Source organism: Myiozetetes cayanensis, unplaced genomic scaffold, assembly GCF_022539395.1.
Source record: "Myiozetetes cayanensis isolate MyiCay16 unplaced genomic scaffold, myiCay2020 scf5-8, whole genome shotgun sequence".
NCBI classification, from domain to species: Eukaryota; Metazoa; Chordata; class Aves; order Passeriformes; family Tyrannidae; genus Myiozetetes; species Myiozetetes cayanensis.
In genome coordinates this window covers 51,350,331-51,377,490 of record NW_026087742.1, presented here as the reverse complement: position 1 = coordinate 51,377,490, position 27,160 = coordinate 51,350,331, and the positions used below count along the sequence as shown (strand labels likewise).

General features: G+C 36.1%; 1 protein-coding gene across 13 annotated transcripts in view; it reads right to left on the bottom strand.

The window, feature by feature from the left end:
- The window catches only part of PCDH9 (protocadherin 9), a 680,196-nt gene that overhangs the window by 494,593 nt on the left and 158,443 nt on the right, over positions 1–27,160 (bottom strand). Inside the window, exon 3 of one of the 13 annotated variants that reach the window (XM_050331433.1) lies at positions 3,670–5,135. The exons of the other annotated variants lie outside the window; for them this stretch is intronic. Coding sequence (XP_050187390.1) covers positions 5,115–5,135 — 21 coding nt within the window. The 3' untranslated portion in view covers positions 3,670–5,114. Of the gene's footprint in view, positions 1–3,669; positions 5,136–27,160 lie in introns of those variants that run through there. 13 annotated transcript variants of the gene reach the window in all.

Below are 27,160 nucleotides of genomic sequence, written 5' to 3'. Positions count from 1 at the left end.
GTAAGCATAAAAGAAAAGGAAGGAAAAAAAAATTAAATACATATGGTATTTATTCACAGAATTTGCTAAAACATCAGAAGAATTTAAAAAGCACAGGGTTGCTTGATACATTGCAGCATTCAGCTAAGGAGGCTGCGGATTGTAAGACAGTACATCAGTCCCATGGCTAGCCGTACCTTGACCTTTCTTCTGAGACTGCCAACTAAGGTGCCAATCAGAGTAATAATTAGAGTAACGCATTCTGCGTTGTACTAAACACAACTGTTACCAAGGGGACAAAGATCGTATATTTTGCTTAATTGGCTCAATACAGATCTTCAACTGACAACTAGTAAGTCTTCAGATGAGAAGCAAGAAGTGTACCACTCAAATACTTTTCTTTTGATCTCTTGGGACACAGAAAAACATATATTCTAAATATCTGAATTATTTCCTGGTACGCTGTTGATTTTGTTTAGTTTATCATCTCTCATACACAACTTCAGTCATCTAAGAAATTATAGATTCCTTTTGTATCAGGATTTAATGTTAAAAGCATTTGTTTCCGTACATCACAACTAATTATGGCAGTCATAAATTATGTGTCATAATTCGACCTATTGAGAACTTCAAGCCAGCTATTCAAAATTAACTTCAGAAAGCCTCCCCTTTAACCAAGCCAAGAAAAGGCTTAACCAATGAATGCATCAACTATCAAATTACTTAGTTAAAGAATGGTAAATGAGAAAAGTGATGAGAGACAGAAAAAGAAGAAAAAGTTTTTTCTGTCTCAGTTGCAAAATGAATGCACGTAATGTAGACAAAAATTACAGAGGCAAACCAAAAACAAAGTATAGTTGAATATACATAAAAAAGAAGTTGTTGAATAGTTGAATAGCATAAAAAAGAAGTATGTTCTGTACTAAGAGCAGGGAAATGACTATGGCATAGCTTTATCTTGGAGTTCCATTAATAGGATACATGTTGGTGATCTCATAGACAATATAATATAAAGACCACAAACCTACTCTAAGTGTACAAGAAAATGTTTAGCTGACCTAGATATACAAAGAATTGCTTTGAAAGAAGTCAGGCATTTCTATTCATAGTGCTTGAATTTTTTTTTTTAATATTTATCTAGCAATTACTAATAATTCATATTTAACCAAAGTTTAATTAAAATGAGTGGAATTAGTTTTACTCAACACAACACTGTTTATCCATCCCAATCAGATCTGCTTCCGCCATAGCAATTACGAGGAACGGATTCTCTAAGAAGAAGCACAGGGGTGTGGAACAATACAAGATGTGTCCTATAGGTTTTCAGTACAAGAAGTATTTCAAACTGACAGTCGTGACAGGGCTTCTTACTTGGATTTACCAATTCCTGGGAGGTGGGAAGAACTTATATAACATACTCTATTTTAAACCCCACATTTCTCAGCTAATGTTATGGGCAAACTTCAAACATTGGGCTAAAATTTACAAGGCAGTTCAGAGATGTTTGCATGCAAACTAACTACTGCTATATTAAATTTTTTCCTTCACAGTTAGGCATAGGATTAACAAGTTGCTTTGCCAGTTGTCTCCTTTGTAGACTAAGTACTATGTTGTATGACAGCAAGCTGAGATGTAACACTGACATTACGATCAACACTTCTGGCTGTACTTCAAATCTTTAAATTGGTTTCCCAAAACTAGCCTGGGACAAAAGAAAAAAAAAAATCCAGTACCTTGAAAATACACATAGTTTTGAAGTTATAAAAAGAATTTAATTGAATAGATATATTTTTAAATTAAAAAAAAAAAAAAGACATTGCTTTGATTTGGGTGTTTTCTCTTCTCCCTGTGCCTTTTGTAGCCCTACCTTACTATTGCATGAGTGGCACTGTATGTGCTAAGTGAAATACAAAATGGAACCTAAAAATTAAGGGCCAATCTGATTTCACCGTTCAAAATCAGTGAAAACTGAAATTGAAATAAAACAGATGAACAAGGAAAAGCAAATAGGAGAGTGAAGCCACCATTGATTTTAAATTACAAGGCAGTTAACTTCCACTGATTCAGCCGTGGGTTCCATATCAACTGGGAAAATTCAAAGGAAGCACTCTGATACTTATGTTTTCAAAAGGCAATCCATTCTAGGGATGGACAACATTCTCACCTGCTAATGTTCACATGTTGTTAACGATACACTAATTTACTTAATATGGATGAAGAGGATATAGACACCTTGTACATAGGCAAGTTCCAAGTGTCTTGTGAAATCTGTGTTAGTATGAAGATAGAAGTTTCTTTGATTAAGATTCAGCTGGGAGAGTATTTTCTTGTCTAACTGATAAATGACATGATATCTTGTAAGTTACCTGTCAAATACTTGATTTGATAGATTCTCCATTTCTCAAAGTGGTATTGGTATGGAAAAAATATTTGAAGTTAATGTAATAATTAATGTATCTGTCCATCTAGCTTTAGTGGTTTCAGCCTTTTTCTTGTGGGAACCATATATAATTCTGCTCTGAGAGTTTTGAGAGGATGGTTTGAGGATCACGGTTTGTCTTACACAGACAAGTATAATTAAAAGTGTCAGGAAAAATTCAATGTTTTTGAAAAATAGAGTGCCATCATAAAAAAAAAAAAAAAAAAAAAAACCCCAACCAAACAACTAAACAAAAAAACACAAAAGAAGTGAAATCCCAATTGATCTGAGAGTGTTCATAAAAACCAGCTTTTCAACAGTATCTTTGACATATTTGGATGAAATCTGAGTTACACTTAAGGAAAAAACCAAAATTCCTGCTGATTTTTACTGATAAAATTTTTACCTTTATGTGATATTGTAAGAAATAAATAGAACAATTGCATGCATTTATACATGATTGTATACATGTGGAAAAACCTGTTAGGACAGCAAAAATGCATTGTCCCAACTCTTGATTAAGTGAAGACAGGTAAGGAAGTATCTTACACATCCACTTCTATAGCTGTGAATCTCAGGTAAAAAAAAAAAAAAAAAAGAAAGAAGAAAAAAACTCCTAAATTTAGAAGGTTACCTTTTGTGCCTCATAATTCTATTAGTTTGCTTAGCCTAAAGAAAAAAAAACCATAATTACAATAAGGTTTACATAAAATTGAAATGCAGAGGTACTAAAAACACCACCCATGCCTGCTACCAATAGCTACAAAAACTCCCATGATCTGAAACTAGTAAATCTTGTCACAGATTTAAGGATGAAGCAGGACTTTCCCAAAAACAGGCATGTTATCCAGTATCACCCTCTATGGTTTATTCACACTGTGCTATTTCATTTACACTGTGTTATTTCACTTTCTGTCTTGTACTTTAAAATAATATCCACTGATAGCACTGCCCAAAAAGAAGTCATTACTGGGGACTAACAGCATGGAGGGAGGGAAAGCATTAAAACATTTGATTTGAAAAATGCAGCATCTCTTATGGGTTCTGATGTCCCTCTAAACTCTGGGAAACATAGGTGGATGCATAGCCTCCTAAGGAAAGTAGAGAATCAAGAAACCTGCCTGAAAAGCAACGATAAATCTTTTCTATGTTCAAATTAATTCTTATATAGGGTCTAGAGAAAAAAAAAAAAGAAAAAAAAATCCTTGAAAAAAAGGAGTACAGATTCTGCATTGGAATACTGTAGGGATACGGATTCATTTCAGACAGCATTTTAATATTTAACTATGGTTTATTCATGTACTTTTTCATGGTGGATTACATGAGAAATAGTGGGTACAGGCTTTGGTTAATGAGTAACAGCCTCCTAGAGACGTTGGAAAGTATTCTGTGACATTCTCCCAAATGAAAAAGCACCACTGAAAATGCATATATTTATCTCTTAATACTACCTGAATATACACACATTTCAAGAGATATATTAACCCACAGCAATTGCAAAGCACGGATATTTTCAGTATGAAGCCAGCAGCAGGCACAGTATTGTCACTGTTTTCCATATGCATTGTTTCCACAAAACTCTGCTTCCAATCACTTAACGTTAAGTCATTTTCTTAGGTTTGGCTGCAAATTGTAAAGACTTGCATAACTTTCTATTAGGTTGCTGTTTATTTTGCAAATACATTGTGAAAAGCATTCAACTTTAAATTGTTGACTGCAGTGAGCTCATATTTTTGGTATACAATTTTTTCTCTCTAAATTAACTAAGTGGCACACAATACAGTTTCTCTTCTTATAATTGATGTAAAAGTGTCATTAATATAACATTGTGTTCATTAATAGGTGTGACTGCACAGTTTATGTTCTCTGCCTGTCACTTTCTTATGCTGCACAAGCCCTATGGTATTTTGGACCCTTCCAAAACTAAGGGAAGAGCACTGAGTTTTCTTCCTATTCTTCCTTCGAATAATAAACTGTATTTTTGATTGTGCTATATTATACTGGTAATTTTTGTGTTCCTATGAATGAACAAAAAAGGTCACAGTGGCAAGTTTTACTGTTACTCTCTTATAATTCAGCATCCTATATTTTACTATATCAAAATATCTTGCTAAAGGAAAAAGAATATATATTGTATATATAGTCTTATACACACAGCTATATATGTGTACATATATAGAGAGAGAAAGAGAGATAAGTGCTTGCATAATTAGTCCACAGATAGCCATGTTATTATGTTCCTTGTTCTGCCCTCTATTCTTATCAGGTAGCAGTACTGTTGAGGGGTTACTAGGATTTTCACAGGCTTGTTCAGAAAATAAATACTTGATACCTGTTGTCAGCAGCTAACTGTTCTCAAAGTGCATTCCACCCAAAATAGTTTGGTTTAGGTTGGGTAGACTATAACATGGAAAATACTGTATTTCCATCAGATAAAACTATGGGACTATCGCGAGAAGTTCTAGTTGTCCTTATAGTTCCTTTACCAAGCAGGTTGGGGTCTGAGTTGCAGGTGACTGATCACATTTCCACCAGTATGTTCAGGATCTCTTTTAGTGTCCATTCTGAGTTCAAGGCAGTGGCATGCATCTGTGCAAGGTGTCCCAAGCGGTCTGAGGAGCCTTCTTTGTGCAAGCAATCTTCTTTGTGAAGAAAGGTGGTGAAGTCTGTTGCATACTGTAGGCATTCAGGGTTGATGAAGCAGACATAGACTCTCTCAGGGAGAGGATGGGGAACACTTGAGAGAAAGAGAGAGAGACACCAGGAAATAAGCAGGCCTAGGGGATGTCAGGACATATAAAGCCTCAAAATAAGTTTGCCTTTCCAACAAGAACTTTAGGAATTCCACATCTTAAAATATCTTGGTTCATATTAGAGTCTGAAAGAAAGTCTTGAAAATAACATCTGTCTAGACCTTAGAACTAGTTTCCTTTTTTCTTATTTTCAGACAAAGTCTTAGGTGTAAGAAGTAGACTCATATACTTCTGCCTAATTAGATTGATTATATTCCTTTTTTTTAGGATTATCACCAAGACAGTGCTAAGAATTGCTATGTTAAAAGCTTTCTCACATCTTAATTTTGAATGTGTCTGCCCAACATGATGAATGAATTACTTTTCCTTCCTCTGTCCTTAATTTCCATGTTTGTGGTCACAAAGAGCACTGTTGTCTCTCAAAGATTTAGCTTTAATTGTGAAGGTATCTGGCCCTTAACCTTGTTAGAGTAATTGAATAAATGTGGAAAGATCAATGTTCCTCTCAAGAGACTCAGTCAGAGACTAAGTAATTTTGGGATAGGATACAAAATGAAGCAAAACATTTCTCAAAGATAAAAAAAAAAAGCAGCACATTTTCATTATAGCAAAAACTCAACAGCAGGATACTTCAAGGGCCAGGTGTTCAAAACATAACTAATTGAAGTTAAAAAAATGGGTGAACAGCAATGTAGCAAAATTTATGGTTTACAAGAAAATTCTGTTAACCAAATCTGAATAAGACAGGAAACTTGACAGGTAAGTGACAAAGGTAAATGAATAGTCCATCTTAAAAGAGGTGAAAATAATTTATTTAAATACAAAGTAAGGCATATGGGTCAAACAAACAAACAAACCCCCCAAAAACTAAAATACTCAAACCTTCAACAGATTTTCTTTTTTTGCTCAATTATGAGCACTAACTTAGGAAAAACACTAGGGTCTCATTGAAGAGCCCTGCTCAATGAGCAGCTGCAGTCAAAAAAGCACATAAAATGTCAAGATGCATAAGAAATGAGGTGGGCAATAAAAAAGAAAGAAAGTATAACATCACTATATTAATCAATAATTTTCCCTCCTCTGAAAGAGTGTGAAGTACTGGTCACCCCATCACAAAAAGATGAAGAATTAGAAGGTATTCAGAAAAGAGCAATTGCAATAATTAGGCATATAGGGAAGGCTTCATATGAAAAGAAAAAAAAAAAAAAGGATTGAATTGTTAACCTTAGGGAAAAAAAAAGAAAGATGAATAAGGAGGGATGTGATGAAAGTGTAAAAATGGTAAGTGGCAAAGAGAAAATAGATCAGGAGCTTCTGTAGTCCTGCATCTCATAATTCAAGAACAAAAGGACACTAAATGAAAGTGAAAAGCAGCAGCTCCAAATCTGATAAAAGCACATACTTTTTAATGCAGCACATAATTAGATTATGGAACTCAGTGCCACAGGATGTCACTGATGTCAAGACCTTACCAAGATTCAAAGAAGAATTTGGCACTTATAACTCTTATATTCTTGGGAATCTTACGCAGACCAACTGTTAAAAGGTTTTGAAAGAAAGATTCTGTGTCATGTTTCGAGATTTAAAAGATAATTTGGAGAAAAGTTCCCTGAAAGTGGATTTTCCCATCTCTGGCTGTTTGATTATTTTGTTCTTTTCTTTGCTTTTTATGTTGGCATTTTCTCTTGAGACATCTGGGCATCCTTGGAGGGAGACTGTGTAATAATGAATCACTATTCTGTTCTAATTACTGGTATTAAACCCAGTATCTTAGCATCTCCTATGAAATCTTAGTATTAGGACTTAGGGCTTCCCTTGTGCAGAGTAATTGTTCTATGTTCTATTGTAATCCACTCCATTCCAGTTAGCCAACTGGATTTGTCACCCATTGTCACTTAGTATAACCACTGCTGTAAGCTATATAGCATTGTGCATGTGTTTGGAGCAACTGTGAAATTTTTAGATGCAGAACCAAATTAATTTTTGCTGCGACAGCTATACAATTGATTCTGTGTGGCCCAATTGTCTTCCAGCCCTATCCTAACCTCCAGCTATGCTACTGACATCTTGCTTTACATCCTGCAGCTGGAAGACATATGCAATGTCTCCAAACAAAAGGCACTTTGCTTCTTATACTTCCTATTCTCCACAGCTTCCTTACCAAATTTTTATCCTTTCTGCTTGTCTTGCTGCTCAGAGATAAACTATTCTTCCCCTTTTTGTTCATAAACAATTTCTTTTCTAATTCATAAGCTTCTTCTTTACCTAGTTTTTCCTAAATGAAGATTTTCAGCGCAAGTAAATAATGATAGGCAGAAGCATAGAAGACCTTCTCCTCGGATCAGATCTCTTAAGTGAAAACTGAATCAAAAGGAGAGTGTGAGAGATACTTAGTAGAAGCAGGATCATAGATTTTGAACACCGTTCTCAAAAAATTCTTCCTTCCACTGTTATTAATTTCATTACATTCTCAAAGCTAGGGGGGAAGAGGACAGGGAAAAAAGCTTTAAGTACCTACTTATCTAGCCAGCACAAAACCTGCTAAATTCTATGTGGATTTGGGGGTAACTGGAACGTAAATGAAGATACTGGTGGTGGCAGGACATGGAAAAGCTGTTCTTGTAGGGTCAGCTTGGGGACTGTAACTGCCTTGAACAGAAGCTGACTTCAGACAGTACTTACAAACTGGACACTGCAGAGAGCCTGTGTAGGTACCTGACCCAGGGACAACACCTGAGAGAAGACAGGCAGCCCTCATTGAGCTAAGATGTGACTAGCAACTACATAGAAATGTGGTGTGCTTTGTCTCCTTCTCTTCCCCAACAATTTCCTTCACTGGAGGTTTTCAAGATGCAATGTGGTAAGTTGCTAGATAATTCTCTTTTCCACAGAAGGCTAGACCTTTGAAGGTCTCTTCCAACCTGGGCTGTAGAAAAAATTTATGTTCTACCTTTCACATATTGAACTGGTATATCCCAAGCAATGCTACAAAGCACCATGTGGATTACATATTTGTGCTGTCTTTGGGACATACACACTGCACTCACCATATGGTTTAGACATGCCTGACAGTTTAGTTAGTCTGCAAAACTGGTTTTAGGCTGAATCCAGTCCACAGGACATGCACTGAGCACATTCTGGCACAAATATGCTATTGTAGTACAATGTTCAATAGCCAAAGAGGAGGAGTTGGTTAGCAACAATAAGGAATTTAATTTTAAAAGCCTAGAAGAAATGGATCCTATATTAATAAAAAGCATGAATACTTCTAGTTTCACATGAATATGAGAGGTATTTCTAATCTATGAATATTTACAAACATGAACTCAGAATAATTAGTATGTGTATTGTTCTTCACCTTTAAAATTTTTACTAAGGCTTAATTCTCATTGATTACAATCCCACCATCATGAAATGATGAATTAGCTTTAATTTGAAAGCCACCTACAAGGAAAAGAGTCTACTGTATTTTTTCTTCTTAAGTACTACATAAACAAACAAAAAAAATACCCTAATGCTGCACTGTACTTCCAGCCATATTTTGGCCATTTTATTTTACTAACAACCACTTAGTTTTAACTTATCTTCTTTCTTGACAATTCATATTGTGAAAAGAAGTAGCAGACCATCTGATCAGGAAAAGCAGATTTACCTAAATGATCACTATTTTGCAACAAAAAGTTTTCACCTAGATGCTCATGCTACCTTTCCAAGTCTGCTAGCCTACTTTTGAAGTCAAGTCCTCCATTCTAAATCTTGTCATCAGTTAAAAAGTATGGCCTGAAGTAAAAAAAACATTTTCATATGAAAAATCAAACATAATTATTGAAAACTATTCTAACTAATATGATTTCCCTTTCTTAGCAAAGAAGAATAAAATTCACCAAAATATTAAAATAAAAGATAAAAGATTTCATTACGGTTATAGAAAATTAGGTTTCCCATATTACCTCATTCATGTTACACAAATACATAATATCTTCTTGTTTTGCATATTGAAGCTAAACAACATACTGTAATTTTTTCCTATATCTCATACTAGGCACATGTTCTATTGTTATAAATTGTGTCTGGTATAGACAAATAAACACACTTCTGTAACCATTAAAACAATCTTCTCATGTTAAAAGTTCAGGTCCAATTAGATTAGGTAGACATGTGCATGAAATGAAGTATGGATGGGATATATTTTACTATTTTAAGTAAAGAAAGGGCACCCTGTTTTGTTTTGTGTCACTGTATACTTGCTAACGAGCTTTGGAAGAAGTACCAGGGAGTACCATCATATCTGTGTCCATTATGGTAAACGTGTTCTTGAAACAGAAAAGAGAATTTGTGGCTATTTTAAAAGACAAAAATTAATGTGCAGAATGTTACAAGACGTCATTCAGCACTTCTAAAAAGGGAACCTTCCAAACCTGGAAATTTCATTTACCCAATTACAAGTTAAGCTTCAGAACCAAAGCTGAAACTAATAGATGCTCTTGAAACAAAGACCTACTGAATTTTATGCTCTTCGATATATTACAACTCTATAACACAGACAATCATATTCAATCCTATGCAGAATTCACTCACTTACTCGTAGCTTTCTCTACACAGTATTTGGGATTTGGCATACACTACACTTTATCTTCAATCCAAAAGGGATTTTTTTCCCCTCTTCAGTGTGGGAGATTGAGCTATGCGTAATAGTTCTGAATTGGTTTTCCTACAGCTGAAAAGCGAAAAGCTCCTTTTTTTCTCAGACATTTCAATCCGGAATGGTGTGATTGGAAGACACCAGTGGCAAAGGACAGCTTTTTTATTTTTGATGAGGATATAAGCCACATTTCCATCCAAATAGTTAAGCAATCAGAAAAGCTTAACCGTACTTAATATTGTCTAAACATAAAACTTGTACTTAACGTAAGTATATGGTTTATGCATATACGTCTTTGAAAAAGAAATGCCAAAATAAACCATAGGGTCCCAGCAGTAGCAAAGATAATAACAAATTCTCTGCTTCTACTGTCCTAGCATAAACTTATCTCTGGGTTTAGATGCATAGAATCTGATCTGTAACTATTTCCTTTGTCCACATTAAAATTTTCTAGTATTAAAATGTAGGTAATATCAGATTTGTAATGGCTTCTACAAAACCACTCATGTCTCAAAATCAGCCCCTTTTCAGGAGGCTCAAAGGTCAGGATTTCAAAGTGCCCAGTCCAAGGACCCAGGTGTGCAACCTTATCCATATAATTAATACCATGATATTCACTACTTACATGAGTAAGTAATTACTTGAGGAAGGTGTTTGTAGGATGAGGCCTTAAATTGTGATTTTGTTCTTAGCCAGTAGTTTATGTATGTGTACCTTTTTTTTTAAATTATTCTTTTAAATTTAAAATTTTAAATACTTTTACATTTATCCAGGAAGGTCAGTTTTGTAAGTTCTATGTTTATAAGGGGCATTACAGAGTCGTCATCTTACGTTATGCAGTGGACATTAACTACACAGGATATTTCATTTTTTTGTTTTCCCTGATATTAAAATCATTAGTAAGAGGAATTATAAAAATGCAAAGCAATGTCTGGGCCAATAAGACTCTGTTGAACCACTGCTGAGATAGACAATCTGGATCATTCTTCTCCTTAGTTTATGAAATTCATTGGATTTTCATTTCACGATAACCAGAGCTCACTCTTGAAATACTCTTCTTCATTTTCTTCCTAATCTCCAAAACTGGCAATGTTCAGACTCTATGATCTTAAAAGATCTGTCACATCTAAATGATTGTATGATTCTGCAAATTTCTGACCTGGGATGAAGGAATAGAAAGTCCTAAACAAGTTATAGTCTGATATCTAAAACGGAGGATAGGGGATATGGGTATTCTGTCCTCCACCCATGCTCAAAAATAAATGACTCAGAATCACGTAGTCATAAATATTCCAAGGGAATTAACTGGTTAGAATTGTAGGGGGTTTTGTATGAAATTATTTAATTCTCACTTGTTATTAAGTTCTGCCCAAGTGGTAAGATTTAGTGTTAGCACAGGCTGCAATTGCCACGTAGCATGTCAAAAACCAAAGGATAAACTCTCTGCTGTAAATGAGATGATGCTGAAGAACCAAGAGCTAGCATTTGGCCATACTGAAGATTTGTATAGAACAAATGGGATGGAAAAATAATCAACAGTGGAAAATTTTTGACAGCGATAACAAAAAGATGTTATTGGTCTTGTCAACCTTAACATTGTCTCGCATTCTCCTTAATTTTTATGAACAAATTAGAAGTAGTATCTTTTACTAAACTGCTCATGCCAAACAAATTCCAACAGAGTTAACTCAAAATAGTGAATAGCCTATAGGGACACCTTTATTCCTAACTTTGTACATTTTTAACAATTTTTTCTAGAACAATGGTTAGGATTGTGACTCATGTCCTTACTAGAAATCAGTAGCAGATGTATGCTGTCCAAAAGAAAGCTAGCATTTAATTGATTTGTTACTTTTCCTTGTGCTACTTCTCTACATAATGTCTTGGGCATTTACAGATTTATTTTTCATGTAAGTGAGGTATTTGAAGTAATAGATTGGTCCCAACATTCTGCAAACAATCTATAGTTCCTCTAAGATACTTCTCATGTCTTAATAGGCAGTACTTTGGTTTTGCAACAGCAGCTGGCCTATTTAGACTATAACTACAGATTGCCTGAAAAAGGTATGGCTTTATAAAGGACCCAGTGAGGCACCTCTTCAACTGAACTCCTTGTTCAATAGGTCTAAATACAACATTATAACACTCTTAGAAGAAAACTTTATCATGGTTCTCTCTGTGCTTTTTAGACATATTCACCAAGTTCTAATTTGTAAAATTCTCTTTTTGTTGTACTGGGAATTTAATTTAGCCTACTGGCAAGAAGAAATTAACTAGAGAAATTTCCCAAGAATCTGAAGTAGATAGAACAAGTCTCTGAGTGAAAGGATAGAAAGGCTAATGAAATTCATATGTCAGAGAAGGCAGTATGCAAGAAGACAAACACTGTTAGAAACTCACTCTTTAGCTTGAAAAATGTTTATATTTTTCTCCACTGAACTGTAAGCAAGTTATCACTGATAAAGATACCCACTGATACTCATTATTATTATTTAAAAAATAATAATACAAGAACAATTATAAGGGGAAATTTTAGGGAATAGAATTATAATTTGGACATTGTTTGGGAAGGTCATTACTTCCTATTTTTTAAGAGCAGTTTAACTATACCCAAATATCTATGACAATATATTAAACATCCCCAAGTGACACTGTATGCACTCAATCTGTCATTCTCAAGGTACTCTGATGCCCTCAAAGAAAGCAATAGATAGCATTTTAATAAATGAGCAAGGTACAAAATCACATCTCACATTGAGGAGACTTTCTACGACTTCACTCTCAACATAGAAGTGGCAGGTACCTTCACCTAGAGGCCATTTTCTATGTGCTTGCAGACCAAAAGGCTGTATTGGAAATAGCAGCAAGAGCTCTCCCTCTGCCCCTTCTCATTTAACAGAAAGTTTGTACTGTGTAACCTTCCACAGGGTAGAGCAGGGGATTCATGAGAGTGAATCCTCTCAGCTTGAGCATGTAAAACTTATTATTACCATGACAGAAATCTCATTTTCTAAGCATACTCTGTCTCTTGCAGAATATACAAGGTTTAAATGCAGCTGCAGTCAAAATCTCATTAATGACTCAGATCAAGAGCCACCATTGATCATTAAAACGTAAATGCAGTTCTTCTAAATCTTAAAATGACACAGCAGCTGTGCATTTTGGGAAATGACAGAAACTGTGACTATAATGTAACAATCCATGAATATTTTCTTCCTCCTACCCAAGAATTGCTAAGAATTTTCGAGTTAATATGAAAAGAACAACATAGCCTTTATTTGACACTTTCAAGCTATCTGATAAAAAAAAGAGAAATATTCCAGGCTTTTCTTGATGTCTGTCATATGCTACTTTCTTGATGTGTATGTAGTTTGCTTTTTCTCTGCAAAGAGTGGCTTTAAAAGAAACTTCTTTTAAGGGGAAAGCTTCTCCCTTTATTCTTAAAGCATAAGATTTTGTAAATCTAATTCTAAACATTATCTATAGTAGCATATCTTACTGGACTACAAAGTCTGAAATATAGTGGCAGTTTTACAAAAATGAACCTAAACCATCACTTGCTAGTAATGGATTAGAATGTGAACTGGTCACCAGTTGCAGGTAATGGCCACTAGTGGGACTCATTGTCTATTCATCACTTATCATTGCAATTAACTCTATCTGGCAACTAAAGATATAGAGATAAAGAAAAGAAAAATTTTAAAAATAATATAGCATAAAATAATCAGGTGGTCTTCATCTGAGATTCCATAACATTCATAAACAAGAAACTAATATCTATTTCTCAATTTATATTTGAATCCTATCTATTTAATGGGAATTGAGAAAGATCCCAACAGAGTATGATTAAAGGGGGGGAAAAAAAAGAATAATAAAATCATGGAAAACAAATTATTTTAGATGTAAATTTAAATCATAAACCCACAACTCATAACAGGTGTTTATGAAATCTTTTCAATTTGCTGTGGCATGTAATATGTGATCTGATTGAAACAAAATCAAATAACTGTCAAGTACCTAAAATGACTGTGTATTGCAAATGAGTTCTTTGTGAAGTCAATGAGAATTACCAGGTGACATCCCAAAATGTCTGCGATAAAGAAAGTGTAACTGAAATTCTGTTTAGGAAGGCAGAATTCAGAGGAAGGCTAAGAACTGCAACCGTTCCCAAAGCAACAAAATGGGAGTATAGTGGGTTGACTCTGTCTGGACACCAGGTACCTACTGAAGCCTCTCTATCACTCTCTTCCTTATCTGGACAGGGGACAGAAAATGCAATGAAAGGCTCACGGGTCAAGATAACGACAGGGAGAAATCACTCAGCAATTACTGTCACAGGCAAAACCAATCATAATTGGGGAAATTAACCAAATTCATTAACAACCAATTGAGAGATAATAATAAGAATCGAAACTAAATCTTAATAACATCATCCCCTCACCTCTCCCTCCTTCTTGGACTTAACTTTATCCCTGAATCTCTATCTTCTCTTATAGCAGCACAGGGGACAGGGAATGGGGGCTGCAGTCAGTTCATCACACACCATCTTTACCAATGCTTCCTCCTCACACTCTTCCCCTGCACCAGCATGGTGTTCCTTCCAGAGGAGATAGTCCTCCATTAAGTTCTGCTAGGGGAGAATGGCCTCCATGTGTCATTTCCATGGGGTGCAGTCCTTTAGGAACAGACTTTTCCAATGTGGGTCCCCTGTGGGGTCATGAGTGCTGCCAGAAAATCTGCCCAGCATGGGCTCCTTCCTGTCTCTCCATGAGTCCACAGGTCATGCCAGGAGCCTGCTCCTGCATGGGGTCACAGACTCCTTTGGGCATCCACCTGCTCCAGCATGTGGTACTCCAGCAGCTGCAGGTGGATCTCTGCTCCCCCATGAACTTCCATGGGCTGCAGGAGGACAGCCTGATGCACAATGGCCTGCACCATGAGCTGCTGGGGAATCTTTGCTCCGATCCTCTTCCATCTCCTTCTCCACCGACCTGGGTGTCTGCAAGGCTGTTGCTCTCACATATTTTCACTCCTGTCTTCTCTGCAATTTACTTCTGCACAATAACTTTTCCCCCTTCTTAAATATGTTATCACAGAGGTATTACCACCATGACTGATGTGCTTGGCCTGGATCAGCATTGGATCTGTCTTGGAGCTGGCTGGCATTGGCTCCATTGGATACAGGAGAAGCTTCTAGCAGCTCCTCATAAAAGCTGCCCCTGTAGCCCCCCACTACCAAAGCCTTGCCACATAAATCCAATACAGGGAGAAATCAAACATAGCTCTCTCACAGGTGTCAACAATCCACCTCAGAAAGCTCACCAATTCCCCTGCCAAGTGTGTTGAAATGCCATTTTAAGGAATATTCTAAGGTTAACTCCCTCTAGAACAAGTCCCAATCTCTGCAGTAGGCATCTCTTACTGTCTAGCAAACTTAATGAATTAATGGTTAGCACTTTCTTTTTTTTTTTTTTTGGTAACACTGGAACAATGTAAATACTACCATTTCAGTTTGTTAGTGTTTTAGTATTACTCTGTGTTAAAGAAAGACAGAAGAAAATCAGACCTCAAGTTGCTCTTCATAAACTCCCTGCAATGTAAATGGCTCTATCTAGTTTAAAATGAAAAGCAGCACATGCAGCATAACACCTTGGGGGGCGTGGAGGGAAATCTTTGCAAAGAGCAAGTAAATGCAAGCTCATGAACAGTACTTATCTTGCCACTACAAATTACAAGTTCCTCCCTTTTCCATTTACCTCAGCGTGAATCACAGTCATTATTTCAATTCACTTCCAAGAACAAGTAGTGTGGGTACGCTCCAGGGCTCTGTACTGGAAGACTATGGAAAAACTGACAACAAGCTGCAGATTTATGATGCATGAATGAAGCAAATGTTTGTCACGTGGAGGGAAAAAAAAAGCTGCTCATCTCTTACTGCTAGACTTGTTTAGCTGTTATTCAGTATTTATCCTTCCGCTCACAATCCAGAAAAGCAGGAAGATCCTTGAATATCCTCTCAATTTCTCGTTGACTTGTAGGTTCTTACCTACCTTTCAAGAAGGCACAGCCTCAGGAAGCTCTCTCTGTACTCCAGGGAATACTGGCTTGACTAGCATGGTAATTCTGTTTCAGTCATTTGGCTTCTGCAGCTTAACCATCTTCATTGTAAACAAATTGCTTAATGGCTTTGAGTAGGAAACACATACAATGCCAACTGATCAAGAAATAGCTGAGAAGGCACAACCTGTGATCATATTTATTTGCACTGCATTTAAAACCTCTTCTGAATCATCATTTGCATTATCATCTGATATCTTTTGTGCAGTAAGTCAATGCTTTTTGCCTGTTTGTTCTAAAACAACAACAAAAAATCAAGACTCAAGGGTCTGTTTCTCCATTTTAAAGCATGAGTGTCAATAAAGATGTGTAGGAAGAGATTCCTTAGTTTCATTAACAACATGGTTGAAAAGAGCAAAGCTCCCTAAAGTAGAGGAAGACAGAGAAGAGTCCATCTGTCAAGAACATAGATACACTAAAATGACAAAATCTGGTAACACACAGTGGCACCACAGGACCCTTTTGGCTAAAGTGCTTTAAAGATTTCTATAAATTAAGAGATTTTTGACAGGAATTCAGGTAAACCTCTTTGTGTATGGTACGTGCTGAATTAATATCCATGGCATTTCTAACGAAATGATGTATTAAAAATTATGTAAGAAAATACCATGCCTTCAAAGCATGACACAAGTACAACAATCCATCTAGTTTTTCATACACTGTAGCAATTAATGCCATCATGTATATTTTATCTTGAATGTTTTGCCACTAGTGGAAAACTTGCTTGCTGTTTCTGTTAGGAGAAACAAAGGAGTCATCAAAAATTTCCTTCACACTATCCTGTTTACTTATGGTAAATGTCAGAACACCTGACTTTATCTAAAAAGTGGACACAAAATACAGCTTTCATGCTCAGAACTAAAACACTATCAGCAAAAAAATCCCCAATCCTAGAACACAGCAAAAACCTGCTGGTTTTTTTTGTTTGTTGGTGGATTTTTTGGGGGCATCTTCACAGCTGAATGGCCATGACTACTGTTACTGCTTTTAGCCATTCACCTTCACAGCTGCAGCCAATAAATCCATTGGACTCTGAATTTCTATTTTAGAAATAGCTTTTATTTCTTTATGTGCATAGGTACAAGTTCTGCCAGGCAGCCAAACACTTTGTGGCACAGTTTCTACTGTTTCCAGCAGTGACTACATAAAAGAGTGTTTAATTGCTCCTTCTGTGTAGCCTGAAGGAAGTATGGTGAGCCAGCCTAGCCACCAATTTAACTAGGTCTGTAAGTAAACTTAGAGATCAAGGTTAAAGAAATTAATTTAACCCAGTTTAACAGACTGGTCAGTCCCACCGTCAAAGGTCTTTCCCCTAGCTCCCTTTTTTTTTTTTTTTTTACTGCCATCTGGATTTCATCCACCACTGAAAACCAAGCCTGCTTTTTTTTTTTTCCTCCCTGATTTTAATTTTTTTTCCTTTGCTCGTTTGCTGAGTTTTTATTTACTCCAAAATGAAAAAGATCCAGTAAATCCAAATCATTGCATACGGCCTTTAATATATATTATTTTGCATAGAAGTACAAATTTTTAAGACTAATTTTCCATAATACTTTCCTTATTTTTGAGAACTAACTTATAATGTGAAGGTCTCAGATGCAGGGTATGTCTTTAAAAATTTATCCCAGAATACTTGGTGATACAGATTCCAAATTAATAATATACTTCTGACCACTGACTGTAATTCCTCTTTATATTATGGAGACCTTCTTTGAGACAGTTATCAAAAATCAGCATTGCTTTCTTCCTGATGCCTAACTTCCCTTCAGTGTAAAGAAATTATCTATTGAAGAAGGCTGCAGCAGGTCAAAATATTTGAAGTTCAAATGCTGAAAATACTAAGAATAAATAAAATTACATTTCTGTTAAATGTGTAATAACTGCTGATTTTTTCAGTCTTGGAATTTGCCTGGACCATTAACAATAATTAAACAAGTTGCTCATATTTACTCTGTTTTAATATTGGTTTAGGTGTCCAGAGGAAAATGGCAATGTTGAATATTTAACTATCAAACATTTTGATCAAACATGAGGGTGTTAAACTAATATTAAGGAAGACTGAAAAAGAGTTCATAGAACTGACCATAAGTCTTTTGGGTTGCAACTGCCAAATGCACTTTGAAATTTGACACATAGGCATTTTTTCAAAATGTGTCCTGACCCCAAGTTCACAAATGTGAACTGTAATTAAGAAGCAATATTTCCAAGTTTGTACTTTGTGCTGGGCTGTGCAAAAAGTTGCATGTTTACCATCAGAAAAAATCTGAAGTATTCTAACTAAAATCAGATATGAGCGTAGCAGCCCAAAGAGTCAAGACAAAAGGTATTTAGCATCAACTCCCTCTACTTACTCCCTCAAACAAATGCTTAGTTTAAACTCTTTTTATTCTCCTAGAAATAAATCAAATTCCCCAACAGAAAATATTAAGCTCATAGGCTCTCAGTTAGGTCTGCAACTTTATACATGCCTGAGGAATTCCCTTAAAATCTACTAGGTGTAGTCTAAATAAGCTTTCACACCTTGGAGTCATTATAACTTCTCTTAAGATTAATCATTCCCCTTTCTTCATAAATATCATTCTGTATCATTTATAAGTGTTCAGTTCTATTTCTTCTGAAAAATCCCATCACAGCAGTTTGAACTCTTCCATAGAAACCTGCAGGGATTTTTCCAAACTAAAAAAAAAAAAAAAAAAAGAAAAAGAAAAAAACCACCAAACAAACAACAACAACACAAACAAACAAAAAAACCACCAAAGCCATCCACCAAATATGTAGAGTTCAGATTTTGAATGATTTGCTCATTGCAAAACATATCCAAAGAGGTTCGAGACACACACACAAAAAAATAAAAAAAAAACAACAAGAAACAAAACCAAGAAAAAATGAAGAAAAGCACTCCCTAGAAACCAGCTATTTTCAATCCTGAAATGCCACAGGGATTACAGACAGGGATAAACATCAATTGCCTGGGTGCAAATGTAAAAGCCTACACATTTACTCATTTTATATCATAGTTACAAATTATCGAAGTGCAATTTCCACTGTATTAAGGAGACAGCATATTATGCTTCTAGCTTTCAGTCAGGTTTAATAAAGAGAAATCCTTCTACTGAATGAACAGTACCCCTTGGCTACTTTTAAAATAATCCATTGAGAATACTGCAATATTCCATATATTTATTAAAAGTATTGTGTTTCCTTAAGGAAATTCTCCAAAGAAACATTACTCACTTTTTTCACATGTATGGAATAAAAATGCAAGTACTCTAAGTTTAGTTGTTGGAATTTCTGGTGAAGTGCTTTGAGTTTTTTTAACTTTCATTATTGACAACAGTAAAAAGATTGTTTAAGACTAGCTGTGTCAGAGTTTTGGATACTAAGTGTGACAGGCTCTGCAGGTGTACAGTGCTTTGCTTATTGATACAAATTGAATCTGAACATAGCAATTTATTCAGCAAATCAAACCAATCACTGCACTGCAGTTTTCTCTTTCAGCTCTCATTTCCCATCCAAGTACTCTTAACCACTTTGCTACTTTGCTTTGCAGCAAGGTTTCAGCTGCTGTTTGGGATTGTTTTATGGTCAGATCATGGCAGTTTAAAAAAAATTAAAGACTGTTATGCTGACATTAAGTGCTGAATCATTCACATCTATTCCATACTAGCTGTTTGCTTACAAACACACTACGCCTAAATGTATTTCTCTTCACCTTACCCTAGTAAAAAACTGACCACTGTTAATCCATGCAAAGCATTTAAAGAGTGTGCAAGTAAGAATTTTTCTAATAACCTTCAATATTCATCCAAAGAATAAGATCATCTCAAAATCCTTCTTTTTCATTATGATCGTACTTTAAAAAAGGGTTTTTTAATGCAATTCCTTTTGTATGTTATTGTGTTAAAGGATATTTAAGATAATCAGTCCTCCAAAATAACCAACACAAAAAGATTAAAGAATGAAAATTAACACCAGATTGCCCAACAGAGAAGTTAGGAAAGAGAAGGAACCAACTCAAGAGAAGAAGACTGGCAGACAGCTAACAGGGAGAAAACCAGAGCAATCTTACAGTGTTGAACCAACACATAACCCTGGACTAATAGTCTTGGCAGGGCTCAAATATGAAGATGCTCACACTGGGCATTCCAGACTTGCTGCTACCAGAGGTTGTTGCTATGGTGACCAGTGACAGTCAGCCAACAGTAAAATGAATTTAGAAAAAATAGTTAGGAAATACTGAAAGGAAGAAAGAAAAAGAAAATAATAAAATAAGTTCGATGTCTGTAAGTAGATGCACAGTTCCATCGCTTGCCGCTTGCTCTACTGCAGCGGAGGAATTCATCTCCAAAATGGGAGGTGAATTTCCATTTTACCTCCATGATAGCTGAAGTATATTCCTGACTGTATGAGTTTCTAATTGAAAAAAATTACTGTCTCATTCACTGGACAGCTGGTCAGTGACTCCGCAATCCAGCAAATTCAGCCACCTCTGAAAAATGTGTGGAACTGTTACCACATTGTTTTCATCTAAACTGTTTAGAAGAAGCCTGAAATGTCCCATTTCTGTCTTTTGCCTTTAAATCAGCCTGGGGATGGTTCCACCCTGAGATGTAAAAGGACTCAATGGAAGAAGTATTTGTCACTGAAACAAAAGGATTTTGAACTTTACAAATCTAGTGGAAAACTCAGTTTTTTCAAACAAAGAACAAAACTGAGACTGGTTGTTTTAAAAACAAAATTTGGTTCAGAGAAGGTTAGCTGGAACTGCAGTCAGGGGACCATAAATCACAGTGCCCATGCCCAGCTGTGTAGCACTGCATGGAAGAAAAGGTTTCGGATGGCAGTGTCCCTCAGCAATAGCTGCGGATGTGTGTGCCAGAGAGTTAGTTATTGTTGTTTACTTGCTGTGCTATCAACGTGGTATGCTAGAGAGCACACTTTCAGGAATCAGTATGTGTGCACTATATTATCTTATCTTGCACAAAACATTGTCCCAGAATCCTGGAAAACTCCTGCTGAAGTACTGTCAGAAAGAGATAAAAATGAGGTACTACATCAGTTTAAAGCTGAAGTGCTGATCTAGAGTTCCCTACAAGTACATTTTCCTAAGAATGACTGCACACCACGACCAAGTGGATGAACAAGAAAACCTAGTATTCAGCCCTAGAACTCTTCAATGGTTGACCTGTATGCATGCATTTTTCAAGCCTAGAAACAGCATGAAGATGGGTAGAGATGAAAAAGCTGTGAGATAGAACAAGTGTGGAAGAAGTTGTTATTTTTAGAGAATAAATATAAAGGGAAGAAATTACACAAAATATGCTTTTACAGAAATAGCAGGCACAACCACAGTAGGAGAAATTGGCCAAGTTTTTCTCCCTTTCTAGCCTTAGAAACATGAGGGTTCAAGTCACTTAATTTGCCCTTCTGAGGTCATGACTTGGAGATCCACTTAGCCATGCCCTGCTTCATTTTCTCCGTAAGTAAAATGGAAAAATACAGACTCAACCAGCCTTTTAAAAGTGCTTTCATGTTTAAAGAAATTAAAAGTTCTACGTGAGCTGTAAATAGTGTTTGAGCAGACTAATTCATGGGTGATCAATATACTTTATGAGACTGCTTACTCATCATATTTCCCACAGCTAAGAGAATGGAAGAAATAATAAGATGATGATGGTTGTAAGGTGGTAGAAATGCCCCTAGTGAAACCTGTCAAATTTCCTGGGACACAGGGGGAGCTGTGTTCTCATTTGCTTACACTTTAGTGCAACTTCTACTGAATGAAATTAAAATTATGCTTGTCATCTCAATCATACTGGCTTTTCATTAATTGATGTTTTGCGTTGACTTGATTTTAATATTTCAGTGAACTAGGTTTTTATTGGTTTTGAAAAAGACACAAATTAGAACCAAGTCATTTTGCTACTATTTATAATGGGAATTCTTCTAGTACTTTCTTTGAAGAACTTCATGAAGGCTTTGACCTACAACCTGATATTAAGCAAAGAAAGAGTACCGAGATCACAGAGCTCTCTTTTGCTAGATCCATGAAAACAAGTCCAAATAGATTTCATCAGCTTACAAGTTTCAAAAGGTTATATGCATTCAAAAAATAGGGCATATCTTTTTTTTGTAAGGAAGCAGCCTTCATCTACAAGTATATTAAACATCGCTACAAGCACAAGCAAGAAAAATAATGTTCTAAGTATTTGGAGAGCCTTGACAGTTTCAAAATATTTTCAAATTTTAGATTTAAAACACTTGATTGCAACCCTGTTCCCAATTACTAATCAGAGATCTGATGTATCATTAGGTAGCTGGTTTTTACAGAAAGTAGGCACATGGTGGAATTCTTGTAATTTCATCATGTTAAAGAAGATATTTTTAATTGGTTAAAGTGACCTGTTTTTTTCATTAAGTAACTGATAATACTCACCTAGATGATTACAATCTCCATAAAAAACCTAATCATAAAGTATAGTGAAAGACAAAAAGTAAAGATAAATATTTCATGCAAAATTCCTTGTTAATTTTTCTCTAATGCACTCAAACCCATAGGAATAAGCTCAGTGATCTGAAATAATACCAGAAGCAGGCCCCAAGGAAGCATACTCATTCCTCCTAAGCTTCTCAAACCCTATGGTCTACATGCCATCCTCCTTTCCCAGGAACAAAGAGTAGAAGACAAGGGTGGACAAAGATGAAGTTATGGAGATTATCACACTGGAGGAAGAAGTTCTTTCTTTCACAGATGGCCACTCCACAGCTTTTTGCCATTCACATCCTCTTTGGAGAGCTTCAAGAGAATTGCACATGTAGGATCACTCACAAAAAATAAGAAAAGAAAAAAATATGTAGCTAAGAACATAAAGCTGTTCAGAGAGGACAGGTAGTTTTTTCAGCATCAACATATCTTTGCTTGTCTGTTGTTTCGCAACATTTCCTCATTGTAGCAGTAGATCCTCCCTGATATAAATTGTTAAGTTTTTAAAAAACTTAGGGAAAGCCAACAGAAAAAAGTACTTCTATGTAGACAAAGCTAGCCTGACATAGAGATAAACAAAGGTGCACTTATATATAAGAGAATGAGAAGATAAGACCTGAAATAAACAAGCACTTTTAGCTCCTAAGTGAAATAAAATCACAATGATAATATGTACACTTAAAAAGGTAATTCAAGAACTTGTTAGTTAGCCATCTGATCTAAAGCCAGTGTTACATTAAAAAGTAAGAAAAAAATAAAGAAGTAACATCCATACAATACTCACTGTTGTCAATGCTAGGGATAAATATTACTTCTCAATAGGAAAAAACATTTACTTTGTGCTCCTTAATTTCATTAAATAATGAAAACATTTGTGCTTCTTTTAAGTACCTTTGAAGTGTTTGGCACTAGTCCTAGCTCTTTACAGAAAAAAGTCCTCTTTTTACTTTTTAAGAAAGAACAGTTAGATGCCAGTCTTCTAGGAAAATTTGGTTTGTTTTTCCCGAATTCATTAATCATTGAAGTCCACCTAACACTAAAATTGTTCCTGTATGCATGAAATACAAAAACAAAAATACTTTTTACCTGTAGTAAAACTGGTTTTGTCTTTCCCTTTACTCATTTAAGGAACAATTATATGGGCCTCAAATTTTGCTTATGGACCTAACCACTCTTTAGGGGAAAACTAGTGAATCTAAAGTTTGCAACAGGCTGTGGATTCAAATTTTTGCATTCTGAATATTTCTTCTATGGTAATTAGATACTAGTACAAGAGGTGCTGAGAAACTCAGAAAGATTCTCTTTGTTCTGCAGTAGGAGCTATGTGCAATTTCTGTTTGCCAATTATCTCAAGACAGTAGGGAAAAAAATGCATTATTACTTCAGAAAACTTAGTTGAAATTCACCATTTTTAGTCTATTTCCTGGTTAACTCAGATTAGTAATTTTCTAAGTATTTCCTACATTTTTAAAAAAAGTAATTAATTCTGTAATGTTCTTTCTCTAATTTCTTTTTATTTCCAACTTAAAAGGAAACCATACATACACAAGCAAAATACTAAGAAAAAGAATCCTGGTAAAATCACAACCAGGCAAAACTGATCTCATTTGATCTTTTGTTAAGCAAGAATCAAAATAGTTTGGCCAATAAATGGCTTAGCTAATTTTTTTTTTAATTGAAACTTCTTAATTGTCTTACCTGCAGAATTCTCTGCTTAATTATGTGCCTGCCAGTTTCTATCTGCATCAGTGCTGGGAAGCACAAATGACCTAGACTCTAAACCTACTAATCTGATAGCCTGACCCCTGAAAAATCAATGTGATAATCTATACCTTGCTGCCTTTTGCTTTAGCTGTCCGTTGCATGCTTTGATGAGTACCTGCCCTGCAGGAGAAACACATGAAAATCACATCATGTGCAACTGGTTTGAACTTTTGTGCAACCACGGGACACTGAGCCACTCTGTGGAAAAAGTTAAAATGAACTACAGTAGATAAATGTCAGTCGAAAGGTTTTCAACATTATATTATATTATATTATATTTAAATTAAAGGGAATGTAATCCTGGTTCCTTCCTGCTCTGAACCTGCCAGTTTTTCCTTTCAGAAAATTCTGATAAAGTACATGATCATCCTCTGCTATGGCTCTCAATTCCTCTTCAGTGAAGACAGCAGGGTTTATATGATAAAATTTTAATGACCATGGAACTGCATAGCAATGTGAGGTACTAGTGCATTTTCAATAATGCTACACATCTGCAAGGACTGGCATCGGGCGATTCCTGCCGCTGAATTCTGCATGTCCTGAGAGGCAGGCTTCGTGGAGATAGAGGCAGCACCACAGAAAGCTCCATTATAATGCAGCAGTTGTACGGATGAAATGGAGATTTATGAATCCCTGCCAAAGAAACTGTAAATTAAAATGGGGGCCTTACACATAGTGAACTACATGCTAGAGAGACTGATTTCCAGATTGCCCTGTCTATTCAGGCCCAGGCAGCTGAAGAGACCACCACTCATTACATGGTCCTGATCTTTCCATGAAAACCAGACATTCCAGGTTTGAAAAAAGCAACTGCCAAAGCTTTCATAGTCCCGGCAAAAAAAGGAATCTTCAGTTGTTACAGCAGGCATTTTACTTGCAGCATACTATTATAGTATGGTGACTGAGATGTAGTGGCTTCGTTCTCTCCAATGCCTTCCACAGAGAGACTTCAGTTTTACTTCTCGCAAGTCAGAGTACGTTGAAAGCTCAAAGGACCACATTTTGGTCTCTGAATTACTGCCGCTGTTCATGAATTGCAGTTTTCAGAGATCTGCCACTGCACACTAATGATACTTCCACCTGAATCACTACTTCCAAATAATTCAGATTGTTTACTATGTTCTGGTGAGTATCTTTTGGAAAGCTCGGGGGGGGGGGAAGATAAAATATTTGAATTAAAAGAACTAGCCCATAAGATGTGAAAAACCTTTTAAAAACTCTTGTGAACAGCACACCTGCCCAAAGAGCTGTAAGGTAAAATGATAAATATCAACTACACTATCCCTCTCCATATGCCAGCATTTCAAGTAGGAATGCAAGTGATACAACCCGTAAGATTGATCTTAAAATATTTTCAAATATGCTACTGGTACATCCTATAACTAGGGTTTTTCCAGAGAAAGAGAAGTGCATAGAACTTTTTCTGATAGACCACAAACCCAACACAGTTACTTCCTTTTCCACTCATCTAAACTGAGGCAAAAAGCTCCACATAATAAAACACAAAATAAATGTACTCATCACACATCTCAAGTAATCTTTTAGAGGCCCACTCTCCCTCATTTTTTATTATATTTTATATTCCTTTGAAAGTTGGTTTACATCCTTAGAAAAAGGTAATTTGTCTTAGTTCTCCTACCCTTCCAAAAAAAAAAAAAAAAAAAAAAAAAGGTAGAGAAAAAGGAATTCCCCCTGAATTGCCCTGAAACAGGAAAGATAATATAAATTATTTTCTGCTTATTTGTACAATTTAAAATTATAAAATTCACTCCACACTTCAAACCTCTACAAGGACACTTTGCCTCAAGTGAAAGTAGTTCCACATGGACCATTTTGTGCTTGTCTAATGTGTAAATGTGCTGCTTTATGTTGAAGTAAGTTCAAGCAAGTATACGGCGCATATACAGTAACTCGGCTATCACCTGAGCCCCACAAGTGCCATGCCCTAAGGCATGCTACAGGCCATGCTTCATACAGCAAGCAAAGTATTTTCAGTGGACGATCTGCAGTGGTGCAGCATATAACAGAATATATCTTCTACACCTGGTAGAGAATTATGTTCCAGAAAATTTTTTTTTTTTCTGGAAGGTACAAAGGTAACACATTGTGAAGCCATTTTTTTTGAGTGTTTTAGTCACATGTTAAAGCACACAAAGTTTTACTACAAAGTTCTGGGTAAAAAGCTGTTTCCTTGATTTATTTGCACTTTTCCATGAACACTTTCTATTGGCTTTCCCAGAATAGGAATATTAATGACAGCACATCACCATCTTCCCACAAGTGGTGAAGTAGTGCTGACAAATCACATATGGGTATGACACTATGAATAAGGCTCCACAATGACTAGTACCAGGCAGCACAGAGCACTATTAATACACAGCATAACAATGACAGTCTGAACTGCATCTCCTCAAGGAAAGGCAAGATAACAACAATTTTCCAGCTTCAGGAGGTAGCAAAATGGTACCAGATCATTTTATGGCACCTGGAACCAGTTATCCCAACATCTTTTGGTTTAGCCACATACAACTGCAATTTCAATGGTGTGCACCACTGTGCATGCAAGGAAGAGAACACAAGTACTATATAGTGTGGAGAGTAGGTGCTATGTCTCATCATCACCATTTGCATCAGCAGCCCTGCCTGTGCCCAGGTCTTCTGCCACTAGTCCAGACCTTGGCCTGACTCCCAGCCTGGTCTCAGCCAGTTCCCCAGAAGGGCCTAATGCCCAGGGGTGGGGCTCCTCCTACCACTTTCCAGCTGCCCTGCTCCTGGCAATGGGGCTTTTCCCTAACACCCCTTAGAGAACAACTCCAGCTGCCAGCCCTAGCCCACAGGGAGCCATTGTCCCACATAATGCCTAGGCAGCAACCAATTCGAGAGTAAAAGAGACGGGGTGACCACAAATACCTATTTAACAAAGCAAGAAATGATCATGGTTTGGGCAATAAACCCAAAAGCTCTTGTTATAGTTTATGACAGATTTATCATTTCTAGTTTTGCAA